The sequence below is a fragment of the Triturus cristatus genome, chromosome 9, assembly GCF_964204655.1.
Source record: "Triturus cristatus chromosome 9, aTriCri1.1, whole genome shotgun sequence".
NCBI classification, from domain to species: domain Eukaryota; kingdom Metazoa; phylum Chordata; class Amphibia; order Caudata; family Salamandridae; genus Triturus; species Triturus cristatus.
The window spans coordinates 488,506,600-488,534,262 of record NC_140592.1 but is presented as its reverse complement, the minus strand read 5'-3'; the positions used below and the strand labels follow the sequence as shown (position 1 = coordinate 488,534,262).

Here is a 27,663-nt window from a genome sequence, read left to right as displayed (position 1 = left end):
CTACTTTACGGACTCTAAAGACTTGCTGAACTTTCTAGCAGGGTCCCCTCCTCAGGACGTGGACTCTACCCAATCTTCCTCCAATAAAAGGAAATCATGATACTTACATATCCTTTATTAACCGGATAACAGCTATGTCCGTTCGTGTTTGGTCAGTGGTTGTAGCATTGTATAAACGCAACTTCGGTTGTTTTGGTTGCTTAGATTGTCTGGGGTTGAGAATCTTGTTTTCCATAAAATTATTCTCAGACGTGTTTTTCAAACAAGGGGCTTGATTATAGGTGCTACACTTATTACATCATAAGTTAGTTCAAAAAGGGGAATCATTCTATTTTCTCCTTAATCAGTAACCTTGCTTATGGGCCAGATTGCTCTTTAGGATGTTTGATGTCCTACTCAAATTGATTTGTTTTATATGCAAATATTGGGAAATCTTGACAATGTTGATGTTATTTGATATCCGCTAGGCAGTTTGACACTCCTGTCGATGCACCTCCTACATTCGAGGTTTGCAGGGAATGGGTGGGGAGGGAGGAGGGTGAGGGGTGTTTGGGTTTGGTTTTGGGGGAACCCCAGATCATGAGGAATGTTATTAGTTGGGATGTGTATGGTTTTTTGGGATTCCTCTATTGTTGTCCATTATTTTGTATATTCTTTCTTTTTCTTTTCTTCACTATCTTTTCTCTATTATTAGTCGGGCTGTCTTGGCCCTATTAGACAAGAGTTCCTATGTGAGATCTCATACATAACTATGGTTGATACGTATAGTTTTTGTACAGCCATGACAAGTCACTTCTTTGTCATGATTGGGTTATCGCAAAATAACTTAGTATTTAATGCGGAAGTCAGTAACTATTTTTATAATCTACGTTTTCAGTGCCACATGTTCTCAATTGTATTTATGTTAGCACAAGCGAAGTCACACAATATTGCAGAAGATCTAAATGTAATTTCCTTAAATGTTAAAGGGCTTAACCACCCAATTAAACGTCGAAAAACATTTGATTATTTAGCTAAAACCAAAGGGGACATCATTTTAGTACAAGAAACAAAATTATCCAAAGAAGATATCACTTTTATTAAGTATAATTGGATCTCACAAATTGTTTGCTCACCGGCAGACCACAAGAGGAAGGGGGTGATCACATAAATAGCCAAAAAAGCAAATGTTTCATTAGAATCACAAACTCACAATAGTGATGGTAAACTATTAGTTACTCCTTTAAAGAAAGGAGAAGACCCAATACACTTGGTGAATATATATGGCCCCAACATTGAGGATTCAGATTTTTGGTAGAATATATCAAAAACTATAGAGGATATATCTCAGGAGGATTTACTCATAGTTGGAGGAGATTTTAATATTCCCTTCAACTCAATAATTGACAGACAATCCAATTACAAAGACCACCCAACCAGATCGCATGCCATAGTTCACACCATATGCTCTAAATTTAATCTCAAAGACGCGTGGCACCTTAAATACCCTAATGCCAGAGATTATACTTTTTACTCTGCTCCACATAATTCATATACTAGAATGTATTATAGCCTCATTTCAGGCTCATTCACACATTTAATTGAACACTCAGATATATCCCTTAAGTTGGTTTCGGATCATTCATGCATTAGTGTTAAACTGGCGGGCAGCCACAATGAACCTTCTCCGAAAAGATGGCGCTTCAATAATGATGTTCTATCAGACCACAAGGACAAAAAGAAAATTGAAGAGGTTATAATGGATAATCTTAAACATAATGACACTACAGATACTAACATCAATACCCTATGGGATGCTTTGAAGGCCACCATTAGGGGAATAGTTATTGAAATTAAAGCGAAAATAAACAAACGCATTAATGCCGAACTAGTTAAATTAGACCTCGAAATTAAAACCCTAGAGTCCTCCCATGCCAGTTCATTAAATTATAATTCTACCCTCACATCCTTAACGCATAAGTAATATAAATACAATAAAATTCTGAGCGAACGGGCAGGAGTATGGGTAAATACATTCAAAACCCTTAATCTTTGTGAAGCTAATAAGGCAGGTAAACTACTCGCCTCATATCTTAAGCATAAACAGAACCAGAATGTTATTTCGTCCATCAAGGACGTCAACGATCATGTGCACACAAAACGGAAAGATAACTTAAACACCTTTAAATCCTTCTATGGAGATCTCTGTAAAAAAGGGCCAGGACCTTAACTTGGAGAACTGTACACAATACTTGAATAGACTTAGACTACCCCAATTGACTGAACATGACAGACTAGAGCTAGGGAAACCAATCACTACAGAGGAGGTTGCGAATTCGATAAAAACCTTGAAAGTTAATAAAGCTCCGGGACCAGATGGATTTTCTGCCACATTCTATAAAACCTTTTTAGTCCAAATGCAGCCGACCATGTTGAGAGTTTTTAATAACATAGCAAGGGAAGGGCGTACTACGGACTCCATGACAGAGGCCAATATAGTTGTCATACCTAACGAAGGGAAAGATCCCCTGCTCCCGAAGAACTATAGACCAATATCTCTCATCAATGTTGATGACAAAATCTATTAAAAAATCTTGGCTACAAGACTTAACATTGTTCTGCCACATTTAATAAGTAACTCTTGGGGGAGGAGCCTAGCGCGCAACCAAGATGGCCACGTAGGTGCGAGGCTCCCGAGGACCTCCGTGACCTCCTACGTTTATCCTGTCTTCATCCTGCATCGGTTGAGGGGACTGTGTCGGTGAGCTTGAGCCGAGGTGGTACCCGTTTCCCGTTTTCGAATCGGACCTCGGGTGCCGGAGTGAGCACCGATTGAAGTTTGCGGCCTGCCTTGCTCCTGACCCCGGACTCGCGTTTGGGAGCGACCTGGTGGCAAAGTGAACAACAACGGCGGGCTGGGCCTGGCGAGTCGCGTACCCCGCACTTTCACTTTCACTTTCGCGCCCCCTTGCCGTCTTTGCAGGTGGGATCGCGGCACTCTTTGTGTTGGGGTGGCCTCGCTGGGTGATCCAGCCTGCCTGCCTGCTGTGGCCCGCTCCGCCGTCCTGGGGTGACCCCCCGGAGCCCGTGGCCTTGATTGCTGGCCTTTTACTGCGTGGCTGGTGAGGGTGTGAGACCCGCGACGATGGCCACGAAACAAGATGGCAATCGGTTGAAGACCAAGTCGACCCGGCGTGGCGCAGCACATCAGGCCAACGTCATGGACCGCTACACCCTCCCGAAGGGATCTCCCGGTGGACCGCACAAGTCCTCTGAGTGCCCCCCGGATGCCCCGGATTTGCCCACAGAGCTGACTCTGCAAGACGTCATGGGCGCCATTGCTGAGATGAAGGCCTCGGTGGGCCAGCGGTTTGACACCTTAGCCCATAAAATCGACGCGGTCCTAGTTGATGTCAACCTGGTGAGGGCTGATCTCTCCAAGACCAACGACCGGGTCGATTCTTTGGCCCACACCGCGTCGGGCCTCACGACTGAGGTGGCGGCCCTCCAAACGGAGGTGCACCGACTTCGTCAGGCGAGTGCGCTCATGGATTGGCGCCTGGAGGACTCCGAGAGTCGGGCCCGGAGGAATAACATCCGCATCATCGGAGTACCCGAGGGACGGGAGGAGGCGGCGGCGGATCTCTTTGAATTTTAAAATATTTATACAGCGCACGTACACCCAAAGGTTTCATGGCGCTACAGTAGGCAGAGTCTCTGAGGTCATGGAGCGGGGAGAGAAAATGAGGAGAATTTATGAGGGGAATGCTTTGGAAAAAAGAAAGGTTTTTAAGGCCTTTCGAAAGGGCTGGTATTGATTGGAAGTTCTGAGTTGCATCGGAAGGGAGTTCCAGAACACAGGGACGAGGGTGGAGAATTTAGACCCTCCCCATTTCTTACGACGGAAGCGAGGAACTGTGAGTAGGTGGTGAGAAGAGGAGCGAAGTTCCCTGGGGGGGACATAAGGTATGATCTCCGAGGAAATAAAAGCAGGGGACCTGCCTAGCTGGGCCTGAAAGGCGAGACAGCCCACTTTAAAAAGGGAGCGTTCGCGCACAGGGAGCCAGTGCAGGGATTTCAAAAGGGGAGTGGCGTGATGGGATTTCGTCAGGTTGTATACCAGGCGGGCCCCTTGGTTTTGGACCAGCTGGAGACGACGTACGCTATAGGCTGGCATGCCATGGTAAAGAGCGTTGGCATAATCCAAGCGGGAGATGACCATGGCCAGTACAATAAGTTTCAGGGCTGTGAAGGAGAAGAAGCGGGAGACTTTACGGATAGTGCGGAGGGATAGAAAAGAGGAGGAAACCACCGAGCTCACCTGGGAGTGCATAGTGAGTTGATCATTGATTTTTATGCCCAGGGTTTTGACGGAGGAAGTAGGGGGTGGGGGAGGACCAAGTGAGGAGGGCCAGAAGAGGGGGGACCAGGGACTGGAGCAACCACCTGTCAGAACAAGCTCTGTCTTATCTGGATTTAGTTTCAGGTGGTTGTGATTCATCCAGTCCCGGATGAAAAGCATGGTGGATTGGAATTTGGATTTGGAGTCAGGGGAGTGAGACAGAGAAAAAATGAGCTGGAGGTCATCCGCATAATTGTATACGGAGACCTCCATCTGTTGAAGAGCAAAGATGAGGGGGGCTATATACAAATTAAACAGTAGGGGGGAAAGGGAAGAGCCCTGGGGGACCCCGCACGCTACCTTCCGTGGTTCAGCCCAGAAATCCCCCAGGCGAACTGCCTGGGTGCGTCCGCTTAGAAAGGAGGACAGCCAGACCAAGGCGGTGCCTCCGATCCCCGCCGCTCCGACACGGGAGAGTAAGATGGAGTGATCTACCGTGTCGAAGGCGGCCGAGAGATCGAGTAGCACCAGGGCCTGGGGGATGCCAGTGTCCATTCCCTCTCTAAGGTTGTCCAGTACAGAAAGCACGACCGACTCGGTGGAGTGAGCCGGTCGAAAGCCGGCCTGACGGGGCGCCAGGATTCGGTTTGCTTCCACGTAGGAAGATAGTGCTTTGGTGACATGCCGCTCCAGGACTTTCCCTAGGAAGGGGAGGAGGGAGATGGGGCGGTAGTTAGCAGGGACGGAAAGATCTGATCCAGGTTTTTTTAGAATGGGCAGGATTATGGCAGATTTGAGAGCGGGGGTGACCACGCCTTGGGCCAAGGAACTGTTAAGAAAGGTGAGGGGGGGTAGCGGACAGTTGGTGAAGACATGAGCAAGAATATGAGCAGGACAAGGGTCGTGAGGGGAGCCAGATTTGACCAGAGGGAGGAGGGAAAGGAAAGAATCTTCTGTTAAAGGAGGGAATGAGTGAAGGCGGGCGTCTATCGGGGGACAAGGAGGGACTCGGAATATTGGCCCTGATTGTCGCAATTTTGTTCAAAAAGTAGGAGTTCAGGGTATCACAAAGAGGTTGAGAGGGGGAGGGTGTGAGGGTGGTTCGATCGGAGTATGCGAGTTTCTTAATGATGGCAAAAATTTCTCTGGATTTGTTCTCCGCAACTAGGATTTTGGAGGAGAAGTACTCTTTTTTGGTGGACAGTATGGATTTCTTATATTGCTGCAAAAGGGAAGTGTAGTGTGATTTAAGCTGAGGGCAGTACTGTCTTCTCCATGCTCGTTCTGCGTGGCGGACCGCTAGTTTTTGTGCCTTCAGATCGTTATTGAACCACTGGTTGGAATCATTAGTCCGTTTGGAGGAAATGCGCCTCAGGGGAGCGATGGAATCGCAGGCTAAGAGTAGCCACGAGTTGATGGAATTAGCTTGATCCGCTGAGGGCAGGCCGGACAGATCGGGGCAGGAGGAGGAGAGAGAGGAGGCTAAGGCAGCCAGGTCTACCCGCCCCCAGGAACGGGCCCAGATGTTTTTGGGGTGCGAGGACTTGATAGGCGGTCCGAGTTGAGAGGAGAAAGAGATCAATGAGTGATCAGACCAGGGGCAGGGAGAGATGGACAGAGAAGAAATAGGGCAGTTCAGAGACCAGATTTGGTCGAGCGTGTGTCCATGAATATGGGTCGGGGTATTGATATGCGAGATGAAATTAAGAGAGCGTAAGGTTTCAGAAAATTCCTTGGAAGTGGAGCATTCAGCTGGGTCGGAAGGCCAGAAATTAAAATCACCCAGGAGCAGGACGGATGAATTGTTTACAGCTAGGGAGGCCACCAGTTCTTGAAATCCGTCCAAGAAGGTAGGCGACGGTTGAGGAGGACGGTACATAAGAAGGCAGGTGAGGGGAGTATGGTAACAAAGAGAGCGAGCGACTAAGAAGTCGGCCGTGCCTATCGAGGGAAAACTGATAGGTTGGAATGGTAGATCCTTTCTGGCGATCAGGGCGACAACCCCTCCGGATTTACCCATTGGGCGGTCAGCCCGGAGGGCATAGTAGGTGGCTGGAAGGGAGGCAAGGAGATTAGGGAGGGAGCTGTCGCGGAACCAGGTCTCCGTAAGGAATAGGAGGTCTGGTTTATGGATATCAAGCAAAACTGACAGTTCGTGGCAATGCTTAACCGCGGACCGCGTGTTGAGGTAGAATATGATAAGTGGGACCTGACTGGGGCCGGCTGGGGGATTAGGACGGGGAGGAGAGGGCAGGGGGGGGAGGGAGGGGCGGAGTGAGAGGGGCGATCGGAGTTGCTGCGGCTGTGATGCCCAGATTCTTGATATGGATGGTCAGGGAGGCTTCAATGGGCCTGCTGGCTTGAAGAGCGAGTAGCTGTGCCGATGAGTATTGTAATGGGCCGGGCAGGAGAAGGGGCCTAGGCCCTAGGCGCGTTTGGTCGCGGACGGGCGCAGACGGGCTTGCCTTAAGCGCACCTTCAGCGCGCAATCGGCGCGCCCGCTGCGCTCGTCCGCTGCGCGTCCGGTAATGGCACATGATTTATGGGAGTTGAGGGAAGGGGAACATGGGCGTGGCCTCCGAGAGGGGGCGTGGCCTCGGCGCTCGCCAAAGTGGCGTGAAGTATTGTCCAAAGGTCGGTGACCTCCCGCCGCAGCGATGAATCGGCTGCGCGGGGAACCGGAAATGAGCAGGTAAAGTAGGTTTTATTAAAAGCAAGTACACGAGTAAAATACACACAATTCTCTCTGTTAATCAAGGTAAAATTGCTAAAGGTCTGCTCCCGGCTTCCGCCTCAGGAGGACTCGCAAGACTGGGCAGGACGCTCGTGAACAGCGTCTATTTAAATGCGCTGAAAGTGGGCGTGGCCTCCGAGAGGGGGCGTGGCCTCGGCGCTCGCCAAAGTGGCGTGAAGTATTGTCCAAAGGTCGGTGACCTCCCGCCGCAGCGATGAATCGGCTGCGCGGGGAACCGGAAATGAGCAGGTAAAGTAGGTTTTATTAAAAGCAAGTACACAAGTAAAATACACACAATTCTCTCTGTTGATCAAGGTAAAATTGCTAAAGGTCTGCTCCCGGCTTCCGCCTCAGGAGGACTCGCAAGACTGGGCAGGACGCTCGTGAACAGCGTCTATTTAAATGCGCTGAAAGTGGGCGTGGCCTCCGAGAGGGGGCGTGGCCTCGGCGCTCGCCAAAGTGGCGTGAAGTATTGTCCAAAGGTCGGTGACCTCCCGCCGCAGCGATGAATCGGCTGCGCGGGGAACCGGAAATGAGCAGGTAAAGTAGGTTTTATTAAAAGCAAGTACACGAGTAAAATACACACAATTCTCTCTGTTGATCAAGGTAAAATTGCTAAAGGTCTGCTCCCGGCTTCCGCCTCAGGAGGACTCGCAAGACTGGGGAGGACCTGATCACTACCCATCTCCAGCCTCGGGGACTGAGTAAATTCTTTGCCGTGGAGAGGGCTCATAGAGTTCCCGGGGGAAAGCCGAAGGTCGGAGCCCCTCCGCGGCCTCTCATTGCCCGTATTTTTAACTTTCGGGACAGAGACGCGATTCTGCAAGCCTCCAGACTGCAAGGGCCGCTTAAATTGGAGAACATGGAGGTGAACTTTTGTCCTGACTTTACCCAAGCGGTCCAGAAGCAGAGACTGAGTTTCCTGGGCGTCAAGCGGCGGCTTCGGGACATGAACTTAAAATACGCCATGCTCTTCCCGGCCAGGCTGCGGATAGAGGTGGATGGTCGCACACACTTTTTTGATCGTCCTGAAGTGGCCGGGGACTGGCTGGACACTCTGTCTGGGGGTCGTGATCGGGATGGCGGGGGGGGGGGCGGCGGGAGGAGAAGGCCCACTGGGCCGGCACTGAGGTGTTGATACTGGGCCTCACTCTGGACGGATATGATGCCACTCTCGGCCAAGCTTAGGGTTTTTCGTTCTTCTGTATTAGTTTTTCCCTCCTCTGGAGGTGGTGCGGGGTCTAGAAGGGGTACTCTTTCCTCCTCTAGGGGGTCTAGCTAGTTTCATTATATAGGGGCGACAGGCACACTGCAAGTTGGGGGGGCTGTCTGGGCTCATGCAGGGGTGCAGGGAGGGGGGAGTTTTGTTGGGGCGGTTGGGTTGGGGTGGGGTGTTGTTCGTTTACACCACAAGGCAAAAGTATCGGTGTGCTATTTCTAAAGTGCTCTCTGGGGGAGGGGTGATTGCTTTCGTTTATGATGGGGGTAGGGGACTGAGTCTTTTGTCCTGGAATGTTAATGGACTGGGGGACAGGATAAAACGAGGTGTGGTCCTGCAGTTCCTGAAACGAATTTCACCCGATATAGTTTTTCTGCAGGAGACACACCTCATTGGTAACTCCTTTTGTGCTATGAATCGACGGGGCTACCGCCTTGTGGCCCATTCGGGCTTCACGTCTGGTTCAAGGGGTGTGGGCATCATGGTCAAGAACTCGCTCCCGTTGGAAATTGATGAGGTGCTCCATGATGACAGGGGACGTTACACGGTTCTGGTGGGTAGAATGGAGGGCAGAGTGGTCGTTTTTGTGTCTATCTATGTCCCGCCAGGGTTGCAGACGACCACCTTTGCGGATTTGGGACGCCTCCTCCTTGGCCTTCCGGAGGGGATTCTAGTGGTTGGGGGGGATTTTAACGCGGTGGTTTCCGGAATGGAGGATCGTCACCCCCCTAGGGATCTCCCCCGTGCCCAAGCGTGGTTGTCTGGCCTCTTGGATACCTTGGGGCTGGTGGATTGTTGGCGTTTAAAACATCCCACGCAGCTACAGTACACCTTTCATTCTGGGGCCCATGGTAGTCTCTCAAGGCTAGATTATGTCCTGGTGCCGGCGGCGCATGCGGGGAGGATAGGGGAGGTGCGCCATTTGGCGCGGGGTATTTCAGACCACTCCCCACTCTTGTTGCACTTTGATATTCTCCCGAGGGGAGAGGGTAGGGTGGTCCCGATTAATCCTTGGTACCTGCGTGACCCCACCATTCGCGCAGAGTTGGTTAAATCCCTTAAGCGATTCTTTGACGATAATGTGGGGTCTGTGTCATCGGCGGTCTCTCTGTGGGAGGCCTTCAAGACGGTACTCCGGGGGGAGGCCCTGTCCCTTATTTCCCATTCCCGGAGGCGCGAGCGGGAGGAGGTGACCCGTATTGAAACTGAGATAACCGAGTTGGAGAATGATCTAGAATGTGGGGTGACGGATGACAAATTACATGTTCTCCGACTCAAGCAAGCGGCCTATAAGGCCCTCGTCACGGAGGCGGCCAGGGGCCTCAGTAGAGAGCAACAGGGGAGACTGTATGATGTGGGTGATAAGGCTGGTAAATTGATTGCGTGGCTGGACAAAAAGGAGAGAGCGAGTCGAGTTGTCCCAACGATTGAGAAACAGGATGGTGTGTGTGTTACTGAGCCGGAAGAAATTGTTGACTGCTTTGCAGAATATTTCCGTGGGGTGTATTCCCCAGTGTCCTCCCGCTCGGAAGAGGATTCCCATGCCCTGCTCAGAGATATCGCGCTGCCTTCCCTTTCGGAGGAGGACAGAGTGTCGTTGGACGCCGCCCCAACATCTGAGGAAATTGCCCTCGCCATACGTTCGGTCGCTTCCGGCAAGGCCATGGGTCCTAATGGTCTTCCCATCGAGTTGTACAAGCTGCGACCGGATACGCTGGCGCCGCATCTCCGTGCTATGTTCCTCGCGGCCCACTCGGCGGGTTCCCTCCCGCTAGACCAGCGTCTGGCTACTATTGTGGTTATTCATAAGGATGGGAGGCCGCGGGACCGGGTCACATCCTATCGGCCTATCTCGCTGTTGAATGCGGAGCCCAAAATTTTCGCCAAGGTGTTGGCTACTCGACTGGTTGGCGTGGTGTGCGACTTGATTCACCAGGATCAGTCCGGCTTTATCCCTCATCGCAACACTGCGCTTAACCTGCGGCGCTTGCATGGGGTGCTCGCACGTGTCCCGTTTATACGGGAACCGGCCATTTTGGCATCCCTGGACGCCACTATGGCGTTTGACACACTTGAGTGGCCATATATTTGGGCGACACTGGCGAAGTTTGGGTTTGGCCCGGGATTCATCGGTTGGGTGAAATTGTTGTACTCGGGGCCGCTAGCGCAGGTGGTTGTGAACGGTAGAGTGTCGGCTCCGTTTGAGCTGGGCAGGGGCACGCGGCAGGGCTGCCCATTATCACCGCTCCTCTTCGCGCTTGCCCTGGAGCCCCTGGCGGAGTGGCTGCGGTGGGAACATTCTATTCGTGGTCTCCGATGGTCCCCCGAGTATGAGGACCGCGTCTCTCTTTACGCTGATGATATTCTTCTGTACCTGGCTTCCCCACGTAAATCACTGATAGTACTGGTTGATGTATTGCACTCATTTGGCCTCAACTCCGGCCTGGTCATCAACTGGGCTAAATCGTGTGTATATGTCCTTTCTGGGGAGGATCCTATCCTTCCGCGGGGTTGTCCTATTCAGATCGCCCCGCGGGGATTTAGGTACCTGGGTGTCTTCATTACCCTGGACGCGGAGGCCCGATATAGCCAGAACTTGCTTCCCCCCCTCCAGCGCCTGAAGGAGGACGTCGCGCGTTGGAAGCGCTTGCCGCTCTCGCCGCTCGGCAGGGTGGCATTGTTTAAGATGATGTCGCTGCCACGTTTCCTGTATGCTTTGCAGAATACAATGGACGTTGTCCCGGCGCGCTACTTTCGCGAGGTGGAGAGTTTGCAGCGCCGACTGTTTTGGGAGGGTCGGCCGCGTATCGCCCTGGCGAAGCTGACGCTCCCGTGGTATGACGGGGGGGTTGCCCTCCCAGATATCAAGCGATATTACTGGGCCTCCCAGCTGGCTGCGATCAATCACTGCCTTTACGGGCCCGCCCTGAACCCGGCCTTTGAGATGGATAAACTCTTGCTGCCGGGCGGTGACTATACTCGGGCGCTTTATTATAGCTCGCATGACGCGCGGCTGACGGGCCCCACGGGGGTCATGGTACGGGTGTGGCACACGGCTAACGTGGCGATGGGGTGGAAGGATCGCTTGACCAGGGCGACGCCATTATACACATCTGAGCGGCTGGGCTCTCTGTGGACCTCGAAGGGCTTTGAGAAATGGGACATGATAGGCATCAGCAGGGTGGGCGACCTCTGGACGAGGGGGGGATTCAAGACGTTCGATGTGCTGCAGACAGAATTCCAGCTGCAGGACAGGGAGTATTTTCGATATCTGCAGATTCGTCATGCATTGTGCTCTGTTTTTCCGGACGTCGCCTCCATCCCGGTGTGCTCCCCGCTAGAAGATAGAGTGCTGGATGGGCATGTACCGGACGGCAATATTTCATTAATTTATAAAAAACTTATCAATGACCGTTCGGGACTGCTAACTAGCCTCCGTGAGGCATGGGTTGCGATGGACTGGAGCTGGATGACGAGGACTGGGTGTCTGCGGTGGCCTCCCCGAAAGAGGTGGCCATACCGGCCCGCCTTCGCTTCGTCCAGCTCAAGATACTCCATAGGGTCTATGTTACGGGGCCGAGGCTGATGCGTATGGGCTATGCTGTGGACGGGTTGTGTAAGCGTGGGTGTGGCTCTTTGGGGACCTTTCTCCATATTTTGTGGGAATGCCCGGATGTGGCGCGATTCTGGAGTGGAGTGCATGAGGTATTGCGGGTAGTTACGCGTGTGCCGCTGCTGCCCGAGGCGAGGAGATGTCTTCTGAATGTGTGGGAGCCAACCGACTACTCGGTGCTGCAGACGTGGTGGGTGACTCTGGGATATATGGTGGCCAAACGTGACATTGCTCAACTGTGGGGTTCCCAGAGGTCGCCGACTGTCTCGGCGTGGAAGGATAACATGGATTGGTGCATGTTCCGGGAAAAGGTGGTGTATGTTGCGAGAGGTAAGCCTGGGAAATGGGTGAAAGTGTGGGGCCCCTGGAACGCCTACCGTGGGGGAATTTGTACCCCGCCGTTATTGCCCGATCCGTCACCGGCCCCGTCTCCTTAGCCAGTTTGTCTTTCCGGTTCTGGGTAATGAGTTTACTTAGTCCCCGTCCTGACCTCTTCCCCCCCTCGATACTCCTATGGACTAGTGGGGTCCCCCTCCTCGGGGAGCACATGCTGCTGTTTCCGATTGTGGGTTGCCTTGTGGATTTGTTTTTTGCTGTTATTTATATTAAAAATAAACCGTTATGTGGGGTCCGGATGGTGTGGCTGCCAACGCTTTCCAACTCCTGTGACTTTCCCTCTGCCGCAGCATGCGTGCTATTGTCTGTATCACATGCTCCTTCTGCTTGCTAGCGGCCGGCTTGAAGGTTGTAGGCCCATCTTTGTATATTTTTTGGATTATGTAATAAACGGTTTCAAAAAAAAAAAAAAAAAAAAAAAGTAACTCTCAAGTAGGTTTCCTTAAAAGTCGCATGTCTAACAACAACACTCGATTGTTGTGCCATGTTTTGGAAAATGCTGCGTTTAAACCAGATCCGGCTATTGCTATTACTTTAGATGCAGAAAAGGCCTTCGATAGATTCTGTGTTATGTATAAGTTTAATTTGGGAGACTCATATAAAAATGGTAATGTCCCTTTACCATCAGCTCGTATTGTGATTAATGGATCTCTTTCGGACTCTTTTACCCTTCAACAAGGAACTAGACAGAATTGCCCCTTGTCTCCATCCTTATTCTTTCTGGCACCGTTAATTCAGGACATTAAGTTGAATTCGGATATAAAGGGGGTAGGCTTCAAAGACATTCAGGTTAAAGTAGCTGCTTATGCTGATGATATCCTAATTATTACTGAAAATCTGGGTCCTTCACTTGCTGCCTTGATAGCTACGATTGCAGAATATTCCGTACATTCAGGCTACAAACTTAATAGAGACAAATCAGAAGTGAAACCCCTGAATGTACATTGCACCAGGGACGTTTTAGGTAGTTTGGGATTGGCTTGGCAATCGGGATATATCAAATATTTAGGGATTGAATTTGGTTGCAATATTAATGATACTCTGCATCATAACGAAAAGGTAACTTTGGGAAAAAAAAAAATCACAAAACTTTTGGATTCTTGGTCACCGAAATTCATAACATGGTGGGGAAGGGTAGAAACTTTAACATGCATTGAAAATGCAATAGGTCTCGCCTTTGATTAAGTTAAAGCCATTTGCTTTGCTAATGGTATTGTATAGCAAAGCAAATGGCTTTAACTCAATAAAAGGTGAGACCTATTGCATTGCAAATGATTGGGTGTAATGAGAAAAGTAGCAAAATACAAGTCGGTCGGCATACTATTCTTAAACACAGAATTTTAGCATACCTGTTTTTAAGCGACACCCTTAAATTCATTGGCGACGTCCCTTTGAGAAAACCCCCCACAGTTATTTCATCCTACTTAAAGCCCTGTTTAGATGTGTAGAAATGGTGAAGATAAACACTGAGCAGATTTATAACCAGAAAACAGAGCGATTTGAGGGATTGAAAGTGCAGGAAGCCAACCTTCTGCATTTGGGGGAACAGATGTGTGCAGATGTTGAAGGGAATGATATACTTGAGGGCAGTAAGGACTGAAACATAGGCTGGTGCTCGCTGACAAGGTGCTGCGTACTGCCGAGGCTCAGAACTACGAGGAGCTGCTGCTGCTACAGCATTCACTGAGCCCTACGCTGCCCCCGCCCACAGCTTCGGGAGAGCGTCGGCTGTGAGGCCAGGAACGAGGTGCGTGAACAACTACAGGCTACAGCGAAAAGGCAGTAGGACACGGGTCGGACATGTTGAATGTGGGTAATGAATAATAAAAGCAAGTGCCTGCTGATATATTAAGCACGGCGCCGTGTCATTAATCTAAAAGCGCAAGATGTGCTAAAAGTTAAAGCGTGGCGCCTGGAGGCGGGATGAGGGTCTTTCAGCCGTGGGGGCATTGTTGACTGTGTGCGTCCATGTACAACAAGAGAAAGGCGCAAGGGAGCCATGTTAAAGATAAAGCGTGTGGCGCGCTGTGGGTAAAAAACTTTTACATACTCGAGGGTCCATTGCATTGCATGCCGCTTCTTCTGAGCGCTGTGAGCGGTGAAACATAAGGCGTGCTGGGAACACACAATAAAAGCAAATACAGCGCGGCGCTCGTGAACCGGGAGCAGCGCCGATCAAACAATTATTAACAAAAAATAAAAAACAAGCTGTCGCCATTGTGGAACGGCAGACGCTGGTTTACATCACTCTCCAAAACAAGCATTGGCATAGCCAATAGGTCTCGCCTTTGGGACCTTATAAGTGTTTAGCCATGCAACAGTTGATGTTGCTGCACCAAGGATATTGTGATGGATAACTAAACACTTATAAGGTCCCAAAGGCTAGACCTATTGGCTATGCCAATGCTTGTTTATTCTTACAACTACTAAAGGGCCAGGTGGTGATGACGGCGGTCATCGGCAAATTAAAAGGCACCTTCTACTGGATCAAGATAGTGATGTGGATAGCTTGAAGGTCTGGTGAAGAATTTCAGCTAAACAGAATGTGTCATTTCCTAAAATGACCAGAAAAGCAGCAGAAATATTGGGCATTAGGCAATTCATCCCCGAATAAAAACAGCAAGAGGATAGAACTACTTTGATTGGCTAATATTAACATTTCTTCAGACAAAGTCAGTCTGCATTAAACAACGTTCTTCAAAAAAGCCAGCACAAATGTATACCTGCCTTTTTTCCGGGCAATCCTAAAATATATTATATTCCAACCCCCCCCCCCCCCCCCCTCCCCCCCAACAAAAAAAAAACACCATACCTCCTAAGTCTACAATTTAGCTCATTAGGATACTGGTGGATAGAGCATAGCCAGGTCAAGACAATCCGCGTTTTCACTGCTCTGAAGTTAGAGCAATTAAGCAATACTTCAATTATTTCCTGCTGCTCCAAAGACCAGGCGAGCAGCTTTTACTCGGGCACAGGAGAAAAAGCCCATGAACGGGTTTTAGATTTAGATTTTATTGTCAGTTGCCTGCCAGCTGCTGCCAAGGTTCAACGTTGGGGAGCCACAAAAACACAGGGAAGCTCTGTTAGCGCTCAGCAAAGCAATGCTTTCTGAAGGTATTTTATTCACTAGCCACACAAGAGACATTAGTAAATCACCAGGTAACCATACAATAAAGCTCAACCAAAACGTAAAAGGCAAGACGTTTTCTCACATTAAAAACAGAAAAAAAAATGAAATAAAACATGGAAATTTTACAGGGCACAAAGCGTGAAACACGAAATTGCATTTATCTCAGCATGCAAAGGAGAGTTTAAATTGCACTCGCTCTTACTTGTCTATCATTAATGCTTTCCTTGCTATGCTATAAAGAAATACAATAGTTCATAGTATCATAAAAAAATTGAATAAAACGAGAATTATATTTGCCTCAGTTTGTAAAGCTCTCAGACTTCTGTAGGGTTTGACACACTGCAGCAGGGGGCGATAGTGAGACTTGTTGGTACAAGAGAAAGCTATTTATTGGCAAGTGTGTTTTAAATCTTGCCCTCAGTTCGAGTTTAGGGGCCAAAAGGCACAAATCTAGACCAACAGGATCTTCGCCACAACTCACAAACACTTGTGTATGGTAATGAGACCATGATCCTACCAAAGGTAACAAGGAGGCCTGTCCTGGATGCAGAGGTCAGAAGAGCAACACAGCGCGACATTCATGCAGGGAGAGAAAAGTTGTAGACGCTTGCTTGGTTAAGTCACAAAAAGTAGTGAGTCCTATTGGAATGCGCATCTGCTTTCCAACCAATATTGAACATCATTGTCGACATGATTGCAGTTGAGCTCAGTCGACACTTGATGCAAAATGTGGAAATAAGGCGTCAATATTCTACTTTTTCTTTGGTTACCATTTACATACTAATCGATGTATGTGCACATGTGGTACCATACTTTCAAATGAAAGCTGTGCATTCCATATTTAAATGTATCAAACTTAAAACACGTCTTTAAAATCAGAAATTATTCACGAAAGTTGTTTCAGAGCCATGTCACTTGTACTGTGATTTAATCCAGAATAGACAGAACAATGAAATCAAATCTGGACAAGTACATTGCATCAGCAAGTTTCATATAAATAGGTTTGTACTTTCCCCATTCTAGACTCCTGCGACAACCCTGATGTTACAAATGAATGGGGGGCATGGGGGGGGGGGGGCGGGGGGAGGCCAAGCCTACAAATACCCCCACTATGCTGAACTTCCAATTGATCACGTTATTTGGCTAATGCACTGCACCATCGTTTTTCAGTTAGTCCAAAAGGTATGAAAACAGTTGAATGTTTGACACTTCACCTTTTGAGCAGGCAAACCCAACAAAAGCCACTCACTGAATGTTAGATCAAAGGCCTACATAATTCAGTTTTATTTTATTCTACTATGGTGAACGATAGCTCAGAATCTTCTGTTACCAACAACTTTGTATGTGCAAACAGGTGGAGTTGGGATATTTTATTAACCTCCACCTGTGTCTCCATGGACAGCATCCAACTACATGGATAGAATGTACGCCTACAGCTGCCAAATAGAGTAAAATCAATCAAGTTACATCTTCCACCAAAAAATAAGTATACCAAGCCCAATTCAAGAAAGCTACACCGTTCTGGTAGACGATCACTTCTGTCAGCAGGTTACATACATGTGCTAACATTGACAGCTTGATGCCCGATAATTAATCGTGGTCCATGGTTAGAAGTAAGAAAGAGGTAGCAAAACACCACAAAGTTAACATAGAAGTACCTTCTTTGTATTCACTCAAAATGGTCATTCTAGGATTTAACCCCTTCCCCGCTCATGACGGAGCCGCTCCGTCATGAGCCACGGTTGCCGTGTGCTCATGACGGAACGGTTCCGTCATGTCACGGCCGTTGGCGGCCGCTCCGCCTACGCGGCGCTGTTTCCCCGCCTGTGCGGGGGGACAACGCAAATGGGCGGAGTCATGACGGAACCGTTCCATCATGAGCACAGCTCAACCGTGGCTCATGACGGAGCGGCTCCGTCATGAGCACAGCGCCACCGCGCTGCCCCCCGCCGCAGCGAAAGGGTTAAAGCTCCTTGGGTTGGTCGTCTTGAACCAAAACAATATTTTTCATTTTGAAAAGACAATACACAGGAACACAACCACAAATCCACCCACTGCAAAGAGACTGCATAAACGCTGCAGGGAGTTGTTCAGATAATACACAAACATGCTGGGAAGGGCTAAAACCTACACAATCAGGCTTGGCAATTCGTAAATATCTACTTTAGATAGATACGAGGTTTGCCAGAGATTTCCAAACATAAATACGTAGGAATTGTAACAATAGATGGGTATTGGAGACTGGATGGGTTAGACAACATAAATGATACCCAAGCTCAATCCAGAACAATTAAAAATACATGGAGGGACGTAAAAGAAGGTTAAAAATTACAAAAGGTCATTAAAAACTGCAGTAATAAATATTGAAGCAATCACAATAATGTTATTTATATTATTGGTACACTTAACACAAACATCATAACAAAAGCAAGTGCATCAAAGTTTTTGACAAATGGAAGCAGGGGCTCATACCAATTTATGTTATTAATATAAATTTCACAAGCGCGCTCACCACTGCCCCATGTATCAGAATCATACAAATGCATGCATTTTACACGCAAGGAATATACATGCCATCGTCACTAAAAAGATCAGTTTTCCCCAAAAATATATTAAAAATGTCGTGCAAAACTTTTCCCTGTGCACTATATTCCTTCCTTTCTTGAGCAAAGTGAAGTGACAAATAATGTCTTAGCACAATTTCTTCATTTTTTGGGGGAGGGGGTGCTTGTGGGAGGAGTAAAAGTGTGACGCACGCAGTTATATGGAATTTTACTAAAATGGTGACACACTTGCACAACCATCTTCCGACTCTCCACCCTTAAACAGTCTAAAACTGCGACAGCCCAGCCGCTTTTCAAATAAACAGAAATATTGATTTCATTTTACGAGTGAAAGAATTTTAAGACGATTCTATGAGAAAAACGCTACATAAACCAGACATTCAGAAATTGTGAAACGGTCGATGAATTGTTCGACACATTTTAGATAACAAACCAGCCACATGCGTAAAAGATATGGCATGATTTCGGGTTTGGAAAAAAAGCTTTCAAGTGTGATCGCTTTTGTTTTTAATTTAATTTCAGATATGTCCCCTTGCGAATGCATTCTTAGAGGCAATGCTTAATTCGAGATGGTATGGTCTAACCAATATTATAGACAAGTTAATGCAGTAAATGGCCAAAGAGTTGAGGGCTGTTTGCGCCGCTCGAGAATTGAGATTTAAAACAACAACAAAACAAACACGCAGGAAGTGGGATAAGGGAGGGGGTGGCAAATGGTGAAAACTTTTGCGGCCGCTTTGATGTTCTCAGTGGCCGCGCGGCTCACTGAGAACATCAAAGCGGCCGCAAAAGTGATCAGGCGGGCTGCCAAATGGTGCACGCGCCCGGCGCACATGCACTGCATTTGGAGGCCGAAAAGCACTAGTTTGCACTTCCAAATCCTCAGTTTACTAAAGCTCTCGCCAGAGCAGCGCTAAAGCACTGGCTCAGGCGAGACCTAAAAAAGTGCATACACCGAGTAATGAAGGAGAGAGTGTCACGGCGCCAGTAAAAGATCTAATCCCGGTGGGCGGAACCAAAAGCGGACAGGGTGGCAACCAGGAGGGATTAAAATGGCTACGGTGCAATCATTACACTGTGTTTTGCATAATCCATGACGCAAAACGACGCGGAGCAGAGACACGACTTCTGGAACCGTATTGATTCCAAGAAGCCCTCGCATGAACAGCAGTGATTTAACGTTTTGTTTTCAATCTAAAATAAAGCAGACACAGTTTGAAACCGACAAAATGCATTACCTGAAAGAATTTACATTCGGATATTTACTGTTCTGACCAGAATATTGAGAAGTATTACAATATCACCGAAGTGGGTGTATAAAATCTGACGTTTGCATTTTCTCCACAAAAGCTACAAGTAAAATGAGTACCATTGAGTTGGGTAACAATAAACATTTGTTATTCAGCGACTAGATACCATCGGGTGAACATGCACTTTACAAATACACATGTTTTTTTAAAATTGGTGTTTATCTCCTTATTGCGTTGTGTGTATCTTTTATTGACTGTGTGTGTATTGCAGATGTCTAACACTCCTCTCTGATAAGCCTGAGGCTACTCAACCACACTACCCTCTAAAAAGGGCACCTTGGGATTGCTAGATCAAGCCCCTGTCCGCTAAAAAAGGGAATACCTGGAGTATTTGCACAGTATATCTCTTTTGGTATTATATATAAAAAGCCAGCTTCCTACTGAAGGTATGTACAATTTTTCCTTCCTCTTATGCAAATTACCTCTCGGTACATTGACACACTATTTATTTGGGCAGGAGATTTTAATTGTGTACAGGACTGAAAATTGGGTAAACATACCACTAGGCTGGAACTGAAATTTCACATGGAGGCAGCCCTTTCGAAAATCTCCACAGAATTTGATCAGTTAGATATTTGGAAGTACTGGTACCCTACAAACAAGATTTATTCTTTCCACTCCTCAGTGCATGATACTTACAGTAGGATAGATTTTGTGGTCACCAAGCATGCAGAAATTGAGAGGTTTGTCCCCATACTATATTTAATAGATACCTATCATATCAATCTCCGCTGCTCTTCCCCATTGTGATACGGTTGCGCAGACCTCCGATACCCATGTGGTGGTTATGAATGGAGGTTTTAGCGGATGTGGCATTCCTTTTACATACCAAAGACTTCACTATACATTACTTCCCGGAAAATCTGGAGTCTGCAGAGAGTAGAGCAGTGGAGTAGGAGTCCTATAAGGTTGCTCTTCAAGGAGAATGTATATCAAAGATCTTTGGATGCTGGATCGCCTGGATAAAACCCTGTTAGGCTTGGACACAGAGTTAGCTGGCTTAGACTTCCGTGCTTTAACAGATCCAGAGTGTTCAAAACAGCCGTTAGATACTAAACGTCAGATTGAAGACACCTGGTATCAGCTTGATATATACACCTGTAGGTGCCACAGGCTATTTTGGGAGGGGGGCAAGTCATGACACCTTCTAGCATGGCTGTTAAACTGGGAGATACCTCACACTCGCATATTATCCCTAAAGGCGAGTGATGGGAACATGGTGGGGTCTAGAGAGCACATTAACAACCTCTGTAAGGATTACTAAGAGAGAGGGGGAATCAATCGATTTATGGTGAATGAACAGGAAGATAGCAACTTCTTTGCTGGGTTATGGCTGCCGTGGCTTTTGTCCACACTGCGGGAGGCCCTTGAGGCCCCACTTGGGTTGCTTAAGGTGAAGGAGATTTGGCCGGGATGAGCCTAGGTAAAACCCTGTTGTTGTATGGTCTCTCAGCAGGCCTCTATCAGAAAATGCTCTTGCTCCTCCTGGAGAAACTGCTGAAGGTACTATAGGAGGCCCAAAAGGTTGGACAACTGCCACCTATGATGCAGGAGGCTTATGTAGTCTTAGTTCCTAAAGGGGGTAAGTACCACACCCAGATATCATCCTATCGTCCGATCTCGCTGTTAAACATGGATGTCAATCTATTGAGTGTTGAGACTGCTGGGAGTTATTCAGTCCCTTGTGCATGAGGATCAGACAGCGTTCAATCCCGTAGGACTACAGGATGGCCGCTCTGTACGTGGAGCGTGCTTTTAAATGTAGATGCACATATCTATCGGTGCTCCTGGCGCTTGTTCGCTATTTTATTAGCTGGGTTAAACTATTTCATATGGACCCACGGACTAGAGTAGAGACAGGCAGCATGGTTCTGGGATGCAAGGATCCTAAAACGTGGTACACGTCAGGAATCACCATTCTCCCATATGCCTTTTGGCTGAGGGATCGGCTTAATTGGCAAAGAAACATACAGTTTCTCTCTAAGCCGATGATGCGTTGCTATATTTGAGGGACCCTGCGCAGTCAGTGCCATGTGCGCTGACAGAACCATAAGGATTTGTGAGACTGTCTGGGCTACCCACAAATGCATATAAGTAAAGTATTTTCCAGCTTGGTCAGTTGGCATGCACTCCAGTTTTTCAACTACCTGCATTAGGCTTGCATTGGGACCCAGATGGATTTCGATATCTGGGGCTAAAGGTATCCGGGGACCTGAAAACACAGTTATATCGAAATATAGGTAGAGTGGTAGCAGGTTTGCATAGTTCAGTGCATTGTTCAGTTGAGTTTTGGAAGACTCTCCCGGTGTCCATCATGCGTTGTACCTTGTTGGCAAAGATGGCATTTTTTCCAGAATGTCTTTGTATCCTCCAGAATACTATGGAGGTTGGTTGCCTTGCTTGGCGATCTGGTTTGGGCGGGCAAACGCAGAAGGGTAAAATTAAAAGTGCTGAAGCTGTCTTTTTCAAGAGGATTGATCCTCAGTAAACATAATATATGGCAGAGAATATACTTGTTAGATGTAGGGTGGAAAAATGAACGAAAGTTAAATATTGAAATGCCGTTAAATGCTAGTCTTGTGAAACTGAATTTTTTGAACTATCAGTACCACCATTTTTTTTATTTTGGTTTATTTTTTTACAGATATGGTATGAAAATGCTCAGTTTTGCCACCTTTTTCTGAAAATTATCTTCAGGTAGGAGCACCTGCAGCACTCCTTGGTATTATCAGGACTGGTTATGACACCAGGAAAGGAATGAAATAGTTAATAAACCCAGCTTCAGAACATAAATCTGAGTAGCAAACGTAAGTGAAAAATGTGTTTTAGAATGCACTATTTAACTTAATTTTATTAACTAATCATCAAGGAGAGGAATTCCATTACCCCTCACACCCTTTCATTGGACGCTCCATTAGAAAGTGGGGATGGCTCATTCCCTCGCTGCAATTTGCAGCATATATAATGCGCCATCGCTTTAAAAGATCACCAGCAGTCCCTGGGTGCTGGTAGCACTGGCAGCTACACCACAGTCTGCCATTAGTAGCCAAGCACTGAAGGCACTGGCATATATACTCTGCGCCAGCAGTAAACTGGCAATGGCGGTGGGAGAGGTCAGTGTTAGCAAGTTAAGGCCTCCAAAGAAGATCTTTGTGCTATGGAGTTAATTTATAGTTACAAAACAAGCACATGAATGCAGTACATGGTATTAGAGGCTTTTATTCTTAACTAGCTCCTCCAAGGACAAATAATGGCTCAATGAAGTAAGCAGCAAGCAGGTGTACACACATTCTGCCTAAACGGACATAAAGCATCTGCAGCTCATGACGTACGATGCTCAGTGGTGGTTCGATAGTTACAAAGGCTGAACCTGTTCGCAGACATTGGTACAGACCATGCGCTCTTTCTTTGTGGCTGTGCAGCCTTGTAACAGTAAAACACCAGGTTTGTACTGGCACCTGGGAAACTAAGTTGAGCAGCTATCTAATTTGCTTGTATTTGCCACAACCAATGGCAGCCTGAACCCAAGGACTGGAAGCGCACAGCACATATGCTGCTGCAATGGGTCCCATGGCCTCTACACGAGGCTGCACTAGTGACAAATACAGCATCTCTCAACAGTATCATGAAATCAACCACCGAAGCCAATAAAAGGAAGGTCGTAATTGTGACTGCCTTGATAGCAACATATAAATAACCCTGACATCTAGCCATGAACTTAACATACAATCAGCAAGGCAAGGAAAGGAAGTAACCTAAGAACAAGCCTGAGATGCTGTAACTGAACCACATGTGAGATAGAAATACGACTGGCAAGGAAACAGGCAAAAGACAGACTAACACTCCTAATGTGGCCATAAAACAGCACGGGTCCGAGTATATAAAATTGCCCCCACCCACCAAATACTATGACTCCCATGTGTACATAACAAGTAGCCCTGTCGTAACACTCACCAGTGGAAGGCCTAGACCAGCCCGGGCCCAGTTGACAGTAGATAGCTTCTCTCGTAGTGAGGAGGCCACAGGGCTCACCAGATTGGCTGGAGGGAAGACAGGACCCTGGCAGCTTGGACACTGGTAGCCAGCAGGGGCAGTATTTTCCGGTAATTGGTTGGCCATTTCATTCAAACATGACCAATGAAACAAGTCTAGGAGAAAAGGAGAGAGACGGGGCTGAGTAGATGAATTTCTCTAAAATACAGAAGGGTCTAGGAGTCCTGAATACATTAAATTCTTAAACTCAGCATTAAAAACGTACTCATGTTTATACTCTTAAAGTACCATGACATATCGTACACCCACATCATTTTAGCTATAAAGAAAATTCCACTCTCTCCTCCCTCTCATTTAAAAAAAGGAAAAATAAGCAGTCAGGGAAATAAAAAATAGCACAAATGTAACAGCATATCAGAAAACAGTGGCGAGTCAGATGAGAGACGTCACCCAGGAACATAAGTGGGAAAATAAGAATGCTATAATACCCAAAGATTGCCCAAAGAAATTTGTAAAGCAATTCATCAGTAGCCTTTTGGTCGGTACAAAAGCACATAGCTATCAGCATAAATATCAAAACTTATATGCATATCTCTCACTCCTATAAACATTCTGTAGAGAACACTTCTCTTTTTAAGATCACAGATACATTTTTCAAAGTAGGTTTTCAGTCACAGAAAACTGAATTTGGGCTCACTGTAAACTAGAAAAGGCCCTACGCTTTCCAATATTTGCCTTAAACAACTTTCCCAACTTTCAGATAAGCAGGAAGGAGAAGCTGTGTGCATTTGATACTCCGATTTCGTTATTTGCTGCAAATTCTTTTTATGAAAGCCGTGGAGAGAGCACCTCATAGGGCCTGGCCTCTAACTGCCTGTAGGAGAGATGATCCAAGTGCTCTGGATGTATATGTACACCATGTTACATTTGCCATCACAATGTTGAATATGTTGCAAATATTACACTCTGCAGGTGGTTACGACAGATTCCAGAAGTAGCAGTCTGAGCCTGTAACACTTGATAGATTAAGCCATTGTTCTAATCTAGTGATGCAGTGCATAGGCAAACAAAGAGATCTGAAGTAAAAAAGCCAGATTACCATAGCAGACTAGTCGTGCTGTCTCTCTCGAGGACAGAAGTGTGTTGCACAGTCGACAATTTGGGTTGTAGTCGCTGTCCTGCAGCCACTGAAGATATGACTGGACAATGCACTGAAAAAAAACAGAACAGTTGATTCTCTTTATGATGAGCTGCAGATTGTCATTCCTGAAAAAAAGGCAAAACAATGCTTGTCATCAATTTTCACTAAAAAGCAATTGGCAGGGCCCAGTTGCCTATGAAATCGCAGAGGTCAAAAGAAACTAAGGTTTTCCGAATAATGTGCTTCAGTGAAGAAATTACGATTCAGAAGCAAATTCAGATTTTTTCAAGTGGTGAGAGCGCAGCACTTAAGATAAACCACAATGCAGCAAAGACCTATCTGCATCTCAGTTTACACTCAGAGAAGAATTCCCTGAGTAAACAAGCAGGAGGAGAACTTTTTTTATCCAACAACTACCCCAAGGGAAAAAGCAACATATATGTCCAGTTCGATGAAGTCTTGTTTCTCGGAAACTTTCATCGGACTGTAGAGTGAAGCATGACATAGTAGATACAGAAAACTCCTAAGCAGCTTTCGGAGATATTGATAGCATCCACAAGATGAGCAAAGAGTAATGGGAAAGGCAGATGAAAAGGTCCCCTTTTCTGCTCAGTTACCATGCCTATTTGGTCATTGCTTTATTACAATTACTTGCATGTGACCTGATAAAAACAAGCCATTTTAGATTGGATGAAAGATGTGGCATGTATGTTACGTGGCAGAGAGGAACAAATGATTACAAAAAAGTGGCTTGATCGAAGCTGATATTTGCCCACATACAAAGGAGAGGTGCTCCCTTCCAATGCCCATCTCATTCTTTGGGTTGTTGGTGTTATCAGTAAATGTTTGTGCAGTACTTCATTATCCATGCAGAAGAGTGCATGAATCCACAAACACACCACCAGGGGGGAGGGGGGGGGTGATCAATAGATGCCATGTGTCCATTGCCCTTTCCAAAAAAGTGAACATTATTTGCTGGTGTTAAAGAAAATAATGTAATATGAAAATTGTGCTCTACATTAAAAGATTCTAAAAAAATCTGTCCATTCACAGTTTATGGTTTGAACAGAGTTGCATTCATCCTGCACCCTAAAGTCCTGTTAATCACTAAGAGCCAAATTATATGTATTTCAGTACATACTCATACCTGTGTAAACAACTATTTGCACAGCGATCACAAGTACACCTGGTGCAATAAAGTTTCCACCCTTATTACATTTTGATCCTCACAACGGCAAAAATTTAATAGGTGTAGAATTCCACCTGGGACACAAGGATCCAAAAACATGTTATGCCCCAATTTTGCCGGCTAATCTCAGAATAGGTGTTCATTATCAAACACATCAGAGTTGTATTTTATCTGGTGAAATAATTATCACATCTGACATGGGACACTTGGAATCAGGCTAAATGTGGTTTAAGATCAAAAGTGCACTTTCAGAATTGGCCAGGTGGACAATTATTTTTGAGCAAGCAATGGACAAGGCTCTACGTACAAAGATATTTGCTTTAATCATTAAGGTATGGTACAAAACCACCACAACAATAAGCACCTGTTTGGAGAAGCTCAGTGGATAAAATGAGCATACAAGCAGTTCATTTGGGGGAACATTTGCCACTGCAGAGTATTTTGCGAGTAATGATATACTTGGTGTCAATCGGCTTACCTTGGAGTGATTGGCCACCAGGCAGTGCTCGCACACGTTGACACGATGCTCGAAACAGAACAGATTGGTCACTTTCCTCTTGGGACACTTGCATAGCCCCATTTTGTTTAAGTTATGCTGCTAGACTGGGCAACAAAAAGAAACTGTAAAGGCTTTTCAGAGAATATATTGAAATATGAAAAACTATGCAGAGAAGGCTGTCCTATAAAACAGTAGCTTACAGAGGTGACACCCTAGAGCAAAGGTGTTCAACACAGGTTCAGGAGGGATGGATTCATGCTATATTTTCAGGTTAGGTTCAAATTAACAAGCACACAACCCAAAATGTACTTGTGAACATGGGTATCAAGTGTATAACTTGAGACAAGTGTTCACATGGAACTCATTTTCTAAAAGCAAAATATGATAATGCAAGAAACACCAAACAGTCGTCTCAATAAGTTCAATTTAGCCAAATCTAGGTTTATTCCTTCATAAATTCTTAGTCAACAGTCAGGTGAGTGGTAAAGAGATATTAGGCAAGAATCCCAAGTGCAAAGAACCAAAACCATTAAAAAAAAAGAAAAAGTGATAATGTGAATAAACATTCATGCAATATTGGTTATTACTTTAAAAGACAGTCAAAATGCATTACATATATTTCAAATACAGCAGGTAAAATCTCAGTGTAAATTCACACAGAAATAAGGTCTGTCTTTTTTCTGTGTCGACAGTGTTTTGAAAGAATAAACTTAAATGGGGGGGGGGGGGGGGCACAAACAACCGCGCCTGCAATGGAATATACTTACTAAGCCCTATGCGCAGTGTGGATTTGATATTCTGAATTTTGAGCTTTACTATACCTGTGCGCAGGCCCATTATACTTATTATTGGTTCCACCCCCCCTAGATATATGCCTCAGGTCGCGGCAGAGCAGTGGCTGGCAGATCCCATACCTTTAGCTGGCGTGCTCTGCGCCACCACTCGTCCTAGGGATAAAGCGCCCACCACAATTACATGCACGATAGATGCTTGGAATCGCATTCTGGCTATTCTACAACACCCCATGCTGTACTCACCGCTGCTTCCCCTTTCATACCACCCCGCATATAACTGCTCCAACAGCAAAGGTTTCTCAATCTTCTAGAACGGGCCAAAATTGTAACATGGGGGGGATCTCTACCACAACGGGACGTTTAGATCGCTAGATCAAATATTTAATGAGCTCCAACTCTCTCCTCTAGATATCTTTCTTTACACACGACCCCGCCAAGGCGTCAGGTCTATCAGTTCCCTCAGGAACCCCTCAGTCTCGTCCCTTTGCATATGCTACTGCAGGCCACCTCGCCGGGACACCTGGTTTCCACGCTTTATCATACCATACATACTCAACAGGGGGAGTCTCCTTGCCCCTCCCGTGCATGCTGGAACTCAGAATTAGGCAGTGAACTGACATATGAGCAATGGACATACCGTTGTCTACAAACAGAGCAAATATCTGCAAGTAGCAGATTGCGTATCACACATTTAAAAATTTTACAACGCTTGCACTACACTCCTGTCAAAATGTATAAATATAAATTAAAAAACTCGGAT

General features: G+C 46.7%; 1 protein-coding gene across 1 annotated transcript in view; it reads right to left on the bottom strand.

Moving 5' to 3' along the window:
* Positions 1-27,663, bottom strand: part of ZFPL1 (zinc finger protein like 1) — a 137,304-nt gene that overhangs the window by 83,163 nt on the left and 26,478 nt on the right. The window contains exons 2-4 of the mRNA XM_085625458.1: positions 26,089-26,213; positions 24,380-24,491; positions 23,242-23,435 (exon numbers count right to left, since the gene is read on the bottom strand). Coding sequence (XP_085481584.1) covers positions 23,242-23,435; positions 24,380-24,491; positions 26,089-26,190 — 408 coding nt within the window. The 5' untranslated portion in view covers positions 26,191-26,213. The remainder of the gene's footprint in view (positions 1-23,241; positions 23,436-24,379; positions 24,492-26,088; positions 26,214-27,663) is intronic.